The 10,416-nt window shown below is 35.6% G+C and overlaps 1 protein-coding gene across 3 annotated transcripts in view; it reads left to right on the plus strand.

Annotated features, from left to right (window-relative positions):
- The window catches only part of WTAP (WT1 associated protein), a 43,360-nt gene extending 36,948 nt beyond the window's left edge, over positions 1-6,412 (plus strand). For all 3 annotated transcript variants that reach the window (XM_006021916.3, XM_025201981.1, XM_006021917.1), the window contains exons 7-8: positions 2,887-3,041; positions 5,164-6,412. In XM_006021916.3, coding sequence (XP_006021978.1) covers positions 2,887-3,041; positions 5,164-5,747 — 739 coding nt within the window. In that variant the 3' untranslated portion in view covers positions 5,748-6,412. The remainder of the gene's footprint in view (positions 1-2,886; positions 3,042-5,163) is intronic.
- Positions 6,413-10,416: the final 4,004 nt, after the last annotated feature.

The raw sequence follows: 10,416 nt of genomic DNA on the forward strand, positions 1-10,416 counted from the left end.
ATTTTTTTTTTTTTACTTACTTTAATATGCTGTCAAAAAGGTAGCAATGGTGGATTCATCTGGCATCCTGTGCAGATTGTTTGGTTTATTTGGAGTTCCTAAATGTGGTGATATGTTTTGGTAGAAGTTGCTAAACAGATATCTTTGGGATTTGACTTAGGTGTGACACTAAACTGACAGATTTATTACTACTTTGCCTTCCTTTCAAACAGAAGCATCAAAGAAAGTAGTTTTGCTAATATTTATATATCCGCAACATTTCCCAATATAAATTATTTTCCCAATACAAAATTAGCTATTTTAAATATTTATAATTGGGCTCATAACTTTCTTCTCAACAGTAAAGAGAGAGAGAGCCAAATTTCTCAAGCTGTAAAGGGATTGTTGAACTTTTTATTTATCCCACCCACACTTTTTCCCCTTATGGCTCTTTTCCTTGTAACCTAATGCCTCTTTTCATAGCACCTGACCTGGTGTTTGAATGGGAGCATGGGCTCTTCCAGAATTCTTAAATGTCCTTATAACATGTCTGTTTCAAATCCCTTGGAAGCCCAAACTCAATGAGTCTTGTAGGATTTCACTACTATAGATTTGTATGTTTGCGTGATGTTTAAAGGGAGAGGAGCAAAGTGGATATAATCAAACCAATGGCTTCACTAAGCCTTTTAATCACTATTGAGATTTTTGATGCACGAAGTAAGCATTTAAAAAAAAAAAAAAGACCATCAGCAGAAACTTCACTTACAGAAAGCTCACTACTATAAATATGTCTTTTCCAAGTCTAACGGATTACATTTTTACAGGCTTTGTAATGATGCATTCAGGTTGTTTTAAACATACAATTGAAAAATCTAGTTCTATGACAGGAATTATTTCAGTATTTGCTTATTTTGATATCCCTGCATGTATTGACTTCTTATGATATAATTTAACATGCAATGTGAGGGTACTTGGTCACATTAAGAAATGCAAAACATCTGAAAAAATTAGAGGGGGAAAAATAAACTGCATTATAGGTAACTGTGCAAATTCCTATACAGGTAATAAATGGAGTAAATATAATAAAGAAATTTAACAGGCATTTGAAGTGGTTAAAGTTGAGGTTAATGATGGTAAGCATTAATACAGTTGGGAATGGCTGTGTTAAGAAAAATTATGAACTCTAATCCAAAGTGGTTATGAATACAGAATAAAAACATACCAGTAACAGGAACTTGCAAGGGGCTAAATCATTTCATGTCTGCCTAAAACTTTTTCTAACACCTGTCATTGGTTAACTCCAAAGAGGTCCTGGTTTACACAGAGGAACTTATCTTAAACTGTTATTTGGATTGGATTGTACTAGGTCAGCACAATTTTAAGCATCAAGGACCTGACATTGGACTTCACATCAAGAAAAAGAACAGGTGGCTGCACTTAGCAGAGTTGCAGGCTTCCAGGACTACTTTACACAGCCAGATATCTTCTGGAGCAGCCCATCTGAAAGATGGAGAGTCAGTTTGAAGACTTTTAAAATGGGCAGAGCTTTTAAAAATTTAAAGTGTTGAAGGCTTGAGTGCTGAAACCTTAATTCATTGCAAGGTGCTTATTTGAGATTGACTTGGTTGGGCACCACTGTTGCAGGAAAGAACTGTGGCTGTGAAGCATACTAGTGAAACTTGCTTTACCTTTTAATCTTCAAAATTTCATTCTGTCCTTGTTACTTTATACAGCTCCAAGCTGACCTCCTTGGGCTTGTCAGCTAATACAAGTCCTGTAGTTGAATTTGCAATAAATCTGTTTGTCTGTTTTTTCCAGGGCTTTCACTTCCTGTGGTGGGGGAGGGGGAGGAAAAAAGAGGTCAGCTTCACTGTATTGCTGAACCTCAAAGGCAAAATATTTGTGATTTGCTGCTCTAGCTTTGGCAGATCACAAGTGTGTTAAGGGCTTTAGCTATCAAATTTTATTTTGTAATAAAATCAACTTTTATTGCCTATATATTAATTTGCTTACTGGTTCCTATAATGCTTTATTTACACTGCCATTCTTAACATGAAGATTAAAGATGTGCAGGTGTTCCTGATTTGACAGAAAGAGCATATTGTCTGTTTTTTTTTGTATGAAGCATGGATCTCATTCGCTATCTTGATTATTAGATGCTGAAGGCCACTGTTGACTAGAAACCTGGTCAGTCCTAAAAAGTCACTCTTGTCCTGCCATTTTATATATTCTTCAAATACATTTCCTTTTGTTTTCCCTCTTTCACTGTGAAAGACATACAAATGGGAAGCTGATTGTATCATTTATGGAAATAGACAAACTTGTTCCCAGTGCAGATAAATGAACTAAGTAAGATATTTCTATTTTTCACTTTACTTTACATATTTAAAATAATAGAACCTAAACAATATTCAGAAGAATGAAATCCAGTATTAATTACAGCTCTGATCCTAAAAAAAACTTGAATGACTTGTGGAATATCTAAAGTAAGGGAATATCTTTAATGTTTGTAACTTAATCAATATATTTTTATGCAGTACTCAAACTGTTAGATAACCAGGTAGATCTTTAATCAGATACTTGATTTTTTTCAAGAATAGTCTCATACATTCTGTGACCCTGTTGGTAGTTTGGCTGTAAGTAACAAAAAAAGGAACACTGGCCATTTGTGTTCACAGTAATAAAATTTGCCTTGCACTCTTATGGAACAGCGACAGAAGATCAACAGACAGTGGAACAGCATGCGGTAACTATAGGGAGACTTTCTGCTATGACAATTACCTTAAGGCGTAATGTTTCTTTGTGACATGCAGAAGTCACATCTCCTATCCTTTTTATAATTGTAATTTGAGGAAAATTATAGAAGGTTTGTCTTCATTTTGTGATAGATGGCTCTTTCCTTTGCAGCCAAACAGGCAAAAAGTTAATGGCGAAGTGTCGAATGCTTATCCAGGAGAATCAAGAGCTTGGAAGGCAGCTGTCACAAGGACGCATTGCACAGCTTGAGGCAGAGTTGGCTTTACAGAAGAAATATAGTGAGGAACTTAAAAGCAGTCAGGATGGTAAGGGATTTTTTAAGAAAATGGAAACTGCCTTGCATCTGCACTGGCTTCATTTATTCTGCTGGTCATATGGCTATTGTGAATCATTCCATTTTATTGAGTACAAGACTATTTTTCTTTGCAGAATTAAGCTATATATATAAAAACAAAAAATAAAAAAAAAACTCCAAAGAATATTAAGACTGACTGCCAAGGAGAGAGTTGTAACTTCATGAAAGTGGGCACTAAGATTGAAACATAGTTTCCCTTGGAGGGTGGGGAGCTATTATATGGTATTCTTTGTTGAGGCTGCAAATACTACTGTTGAATTAGGCCTAAAACTGTTCAAATTGAATTTTTAAGTTCATGGGATGTTGAGGTCAAATTTGATTCACTTCAAGATTACTAAAACAAACAAAATCAGTAGAAATAATCAGGAAAGTTGTGCTTGCTGTCAGGATTTCACTGAAAAATAGGCTGTTACTTTTAAAATAAAACACTTCCCTGCAGAGAATCTGCAACTGAAGCTATTTGTAAACTGATTAGTTTATGGTTAAAAGGAAAGTAAAAGAATCCCAGACTTACAATTCCAAGTTCAGTGTGTTACAAAATTCCCTTACCTGATAGTGATGTTATAAGAGGCTTTCATAGGATGCATACTTCCTTTAAAAAAAAAAAAAAAAAAGGATTTAAACGTTGACTGTAGCTGAAACCCAATTGTCCAGTTTTAGTAGGTGAAGTCCTGACAACTATACAGATTTTATTGAATTATCCTCCTTTTGTGGTTTTTGGAGATGCAGTGTTTTTTTTTTTAATCTTGTTCTATGTAGGATTGTTATGTACAAAAAAGTAAGTTTATTGAGTGGTACATAGCATCTAGAACAGCAGTTCCCTGTTTTTTTTCCTTCCTGGTCCCAGCTGCTAAAATTTGAATTTCTTTTGAAGTAACTTCCCCAACTACTCTAGGCCAGCGTACTAGGGGATAATATTTTTGCAACTTCTGGCATTAATTTTCAGTGTTACTGGAAAGGACTACCTTTTTTATTCCCTAAAAAAGGAAGCCGTGTTTAAATTCCTTCACTTACTTCATCTAAATTTATCAAATGCTAATTAAGACAGGGCAAGCAAATTTCCTTTTTTAAGAATTACATCTGCTGATCTCTATGCTTGAACGTAGTATGGAGCTTTGAGCTTCAGAATGACTTGGAAATAATTGTTAATGCTCAGAACGCATTCTCCGTAGTAAACTAAATGTTCTTAGCAAGGTTATGAAAGGCCTGAGACCTTAGTAACTTCTAGCTTGATTCTATGCATAGTTGATCATTTTCTTTTCTGTAGCTGCACATGATCTGCATTGTCATTTTAGAATATTTTTTTCAGAATTAAAAAACTCCAACTTTTAAAACCAATACAGAAGCTTTAATCTGTAAAGTGACAGAAAACTGCATTGTGTTCTGTTCCTTGTATTGATGCCAGATGAGGTTTTTTTTGCCTAGTTTACAAGTAATTTTCTCCCCATTTGCCAACATTGTAGCCTCAGTGCAGACTGAGAGGAAATCAGTTTTCTCTTTATACATTACTGTTAGTGAAAATGCTGTAAACTTAGGTTAACTATTCTGTCAAGATTATCTAATATGCCAACCTTAAATTACTTTCTCTTGCATATCTTAGAGAAAAATAATCAAGACATTTGGCATTAAAGTAATTAATTTTGAACATCATGTGCCTTTTTATATTGCATAAACGTGTACTGTTCTTAGTTTAAATTTTTGTTATAACTGCTAAACGACTATACTTGGAAACTAATTTCTCTTCCAGATACATTTACTCTTATTTTTAAATAAGGCTTTCTTAACAGATCTGCAGCCTTCCTTTTGTCTAAGAAATGAATTCTTTCATACACCTGCTTTACAGCAGTGTAAAGAGTATGTTGATGGCAGTTCAGAATTTCCTCCTAGAGATCTCCTAAAAGTGTGTCAACATGGGGATGTGACAGCTGAAAACATAGGCCTTGTGGCATGGTCAGCCCGTGAATGTTTAGTAATCATAACTCAAAGTAGATGATAGTTTTGTGTTTTATCTGTGAGGTTCAAGATATGAGCTATAAAGTGTGTGCTACAAATGTGGTTTTTTTTCTATATAGAATTGAATGACTTCATCATCCAGCTTGATGAGGAGGTAGAGGGTATGCAGAGCACCATTCTAATTCTCCAGCAGCAGCTGAAGGAGACTCGCCAGCAGTTGGCTCAGTACCAGCAGCAGCAGTCCCAGGCCTCAGCCCCAGGTTCCAGCAGGACTCCATCATCTGAGCCTACAGACCAGGGAGAGGCTGTGGGTAAAGACTGCAGTCGTCTGGCTAACGGACCAAGCAATGGCAGCTCCTCCCATCAGAGGACGTCTGGGCCTGGATTTTATAGGGAGGGTAGTGGCACAGAAGAAGACTTCCCAGCTTCTCCAGGGAATGGTAATAAGCTGTCCAACCACTCTGAAGATAGAACTGGCAGAGGAGGTGGTAGCTACATAAACCAACTCAGTACGGGGTATGAAAGTGTAGACTCTCCCACTGGCAGTGAAAACTCTCTCACTCACCACTCAAATGACACAGACTCCAATCATGATCCTCAAGAGGAAAAAACAGTGAGCATGAAAGGTAATAGAACTGTGGGTTCTCGTCATGTTCAGAATGGTTTGGACTCCAGTGTAAATGTGCAGGGCTCAGTTTTGTAACATTTTTTTTTCCCCCCGCAACATTTTTTTTTATACAGTGTCACTTGATTTGGGAGAGGATACTGTCCAGAAACCATTTAAATTAGTGCATACTTGTCACAGTTTTGCCTTTTTGTGGGTTTCTTTTTGCTTCAATCCCTCTGCCGCCACTTTGGAAATTTTAACAGTTAATTACGTTGAATGTTGCTAAAAGGACGTTTGTGTAGGCTCAAGTTATTTTTATATGAGTTAATGTGAAGTTGAAAATGGAAATTATTTCCGCAAAGTATAACATAAATGATGTCTGTACAAATCTGTGTATATCTAGAACCTGTGCTGTGTAAGGGCATTCTAACTCATACTGTTATACTTATTTACACCACATTCAAAATTTGTCATAATAGCTGTGAGTTTATGACTGCCAAGTTTGCTCAGTACAGTAGTTTTATCACTAAAAGACGGACTTATTGAAGGAGTCCTGTAGTAGTTTCAGTGTTAATTACAGTTTTTTCCACCATGCATTTGTGCATTTTCTCCTTAGGTGACCGAATGTTTAAGAAGTTTGTGTGCATAGTTACTCAGTTTTTAAAAAAAACTGTTGTATCCTGTTTATGCATATTGCTCTGTGACTCCAATATTATCTTACCTGTACTGACCAAACCTAAATAAAACTTTTAATAACCTAACTTCTTTACTTGCCTCCATTAGTTTCATAAGACCTACTAGTATGCTGTGAATTTTTACTCAATTTTTCTGTTTGGTTTTCCTCTACTGCCAAACAGAGTAGTACAAGTCATACCAAAGAGTAAAGGTTTTTATGTGCTATTTTGTATTAATTTGTAAGTGCTTGTAGTTTAATTTCAGGTTAGCCTCCCTGGGCTTATCTTACAGGTTGCTGCTGCCTTTTTTTTATAAGCAAGTGGGGAAAATTCTGATTGTGGATAAAAAGTTGATATACATGAACCAGGCTATTACAAAGCTATAAATGGTCTGTGTGCAAATACACAATATTAAACTTACAAAACATAAAGAAGCAAGTAATCCACAGCCTCTTTGACTTGATCAGTTACACTGCTTTTGCCTACAAGTTAAAGGTAGACTGATTTCTTTTTTTAAAATCATTTTATATGGACAGGTATATTTTCAGTTGCACTTTTTATTGATCAGTAACAATCAAGTTCTCTAGCACTTGAATTTCTAATGATGTGCTCTGTCCACTTTATCATTTTTAATGATAGCATGAAAATGAGACAGTAATGATTGCCTTGAAGTACATTTACACTAGATAAAGATGATATAGAAGTACTGTGCTTCAGATTTGTCGTTAGGGAAGAAAACTTCTAATTTAGGGGTTAGAGTTGGGGGAACCAAAACATTTTTGCCACATAGTTGCTATCTGGAAAGCAACTTTTTTTTTTTTAATATACCTTCAACAAATCATCTTAAACTAGTTTATAAAAATGTTTGGTACTATAATAATGTGCGTCATTGTGTGCTCCAATAATCATCTATAAAACAACACCCAAGAGATAGGGACTGGAAATAACTATTGAACACTGCTATTAGGGAAAAGTAATTCATTTTTTGGATTGCGGTTAAATGTTAATTTGAAGTACAGTAAATTTTAAGTAAGGGCAAAAGTAGTTGGGTAAACTATACATGCAGTGAACTCTTTAATTTTGTGTGTTTTTTAATCAACTTCCTCCCTTTTTGCTGTAAAATAAGCATATGCTAGAGAAACTACTGGGGGCGGGTACATAGTGTACAAAGTAAGATGAAAAAAGTTTTCTTTCATCAGAGTACACTTCTGTTCAGTAGATTTAAAAATAATTTGCAAAGAAGCAATTTTTAAATTGACTGCCCCTTTTATAGTCAGATCTTGACTATTAAAAGATGGTTTTGCTCAAATTTAAATGGCAGTTAAAAATGTTAGTATGTTTGCATTTTAAATCTTAAAAGATTAATATGACATTTTCTTGATTTACATATTGTTTAAACATTCATTTTTAAAACTGATAGAATAGTAGTTTGAAAACATTCAGAGACTAGTCTTTTTGAGAGGTTCCTAAATTAAGCTTGATTAAATATTATTAAATAATTTTTACAAGTTACTTGAGCAGTTAACTTATACTAGTATCAATGTAAAAAGAAACAAATTTCCCTCTTTCCATCTTCCTCCACCTCCTGCATATGCTCGTGTTCAAGCAGATGAAATGGAAAAAGTCAGTTAGTAATTAGAAGCAACTAAAATAGCCTTGCAAAACATACCAGTTAATGAGACAAAAGCATGAAGTAACAGTTTCATTTACTGCAACTTCTGCAAAACATTTGATGAATCACAACATAAATAACACTAAATGCAGAAATGTGAAACGGGCTCTAGATTTCTGCACATTTTTACCAGCTTCTAAGTATTTATGGATGTATCAACTGGTATAACTCCTAATTTAATTCATTTTAATACAAAGTTACAATATGCTTGCGTGCACACACAGTCATAACCCATTTAATTCATTGTAATACAAAGTGGCAATGGTGTGTGTGTGTGTGTGTGTGTGTTTGTGTGAAAATCACATTTTGTTGATCACTGAGGTTTAGTGTGTTCCTTTTTAAATGCAAATACTGCATAATCACTGCTTTTCTAATATTCAAGGGAAATTTTATCCTCAGTGAAGTCAGTGATGAAACTTCCACTGAACTCATAGCAGTCTAGGTTTCATCCTGTATAGTGAAAGGAGTGTTTGTTCTTTTTTCTGCCTCCTTGGATTGCTGAACGCTGCTTGAGATGAAGCCCCTATAACCTAAATGTATGGTACATGCTCTTTTAACTGATGGATAAATTAGTCCTTTTTCTTATTGCCCTATATAGCCAAACTATGGACAATTGTAAATTGTTCCATATATATTGCTTTGCTGTTGAATCTCCTTGCGTGCTTCATGCAAACTTCCTAGCAGAAGCCAGTTCTTTTTTAAAAAGAGGGGGCCAGTGTCCAGTTAGCGCTCCACGTGTTTCGTTACTTCACTGACTGTAAGGGACTTGCCAGCCAGAGTACAATCCTTCCTGTTCCTCCTGAATTACTGGGTTGCAACTGCCCCCCTGTGGCTACTCTCATCTACGTCCAAGAAAGCACGGACGGGTTGTAATGAAGAACGGCAAAATCAACAGTAAATGTCTTTCTAAAGGGGCTAGCTTATAGTAAATGGAAACGGGGGCTGGAGTGAGAGTGGGGTCATGAATTGAATAAAAGTTGCCAGTCTGGAAACACCGTGATCCAATTCAACAACAAGCTCTTAAAGACTGGATGAAAAAAATTACTGCTTGAAGCTCTTGTTTTGCATTAGATCTGACCAAATAATGGTAATGGTACCTTGAGTCTATAAAGTTGGTAAGGCATGTTCCCTAATCAAAGAAACATGGAGTCCTTGATGTAAGAGATGAACATAAACTTTGAGGAGGGAATGTATAAATTAATTCCTTTCCCTCTATCCCATTCCCCCCTCCCCTTTCCTTTTTTGCAGTTTGCCTTTCAACTAAAAAGGCAAGGATGTCTGGCTTGCTTTCCAAATAGCAAACCTTTAAATGTACTATAATTTACAGTATCTGATCATGTATGAAGCAGATCGACAGATTCATGAGAGCAGATGGAACCATAGTTGCCATTTTGACAGGTTGTAAAAAAATTGCATAGGTGGTGTGTTTAAAAAAAAAAAATTAAAAAAAAATCCCAGAAGATGGATGAGAAAAAGCTTTTAGAAAGCTCCCTACACTCACTTTAAAGACTAAGTGGTGACACCCATTTTAAAGACTTAAGTTATGGTGAATATGCCATGTCCCTTAGCAAAGTATTCCAATGTTCGCACTGCTTGCTAAGAAACTACATCTGTTTAAAGGCTAAATTTGTCTTAACTTTAATTTCACCCACTAGATCATGACAGTCCCTTATCAGCCAGTTTTTAAACTCTGTTGTTATATACTTACAAGTAGAGAAAAGATCTATTAATAAAGATCGTGTTATTGTTTAACCTTTTCAGTGAGCTCTGAAGAAGCTGAGCTTAAGTCTCTCACCTTTATAAAACATGTTTCAGCCCCTGGAACATTTCCATAGTCCTCCTTTGAACTCTCTCCAGAGTTTCTGCATTCTCCTTAACGTATGAACAGCAGAATGCTTTGTGGTTGTGGTTTTTTTCAGTACTTCATACCGAACAAGTTTACTTTTTTGCATCTACTTGACACTCCTCTTTTTATATGTCCAAAGATATTGTGTGTGTGTGTGCGTGTGTGTGTGTGTGTGTTTGACAATGACTTCAAATGTTGAAATCACTGCTTAACAACACTGCCCCCACTCTTCCCCCATCCTGGACAATCAACCTACATTCTTTGTTCACAGACATCTTGCAATTGGCAACAACTGATCCCTGGGGAACTTTCCTGTCAAGGGCCTTGTTGATGTCTCACCATTAATTTTTACATTTTGAGATCTGTCTGAGCCAGCCTTTAAGCAATATAGTATATACCAATTAATTCTATTTGATACGACTTTTAATCGAAATCTCATATGGTATTAGAGTCGATGATTTTTTTTTTTGTTTGTTTCCAAAGCAAAGAATGCTGTATCAACACAGTTGCCTTGAACAAGTAGCCTTATAATTTTGTTTAACAAGGAAAAAAAAGTTTGTTTCACAAGAACTG

Source organism: Alligator sinensis, unplaced genomic scaffold, assembly GCF_000455745.1.
Source record: "Alligator sinensis unplaced genomic scaffold, ASM45574v1 scaffold682_1, whole genome shotgun sequence".
Lineage (NCBI taxonomy): Eukaryota > Metazoa > Chordata > Crocodylia > Alligatoridae > Alligator > Alligator sinensis.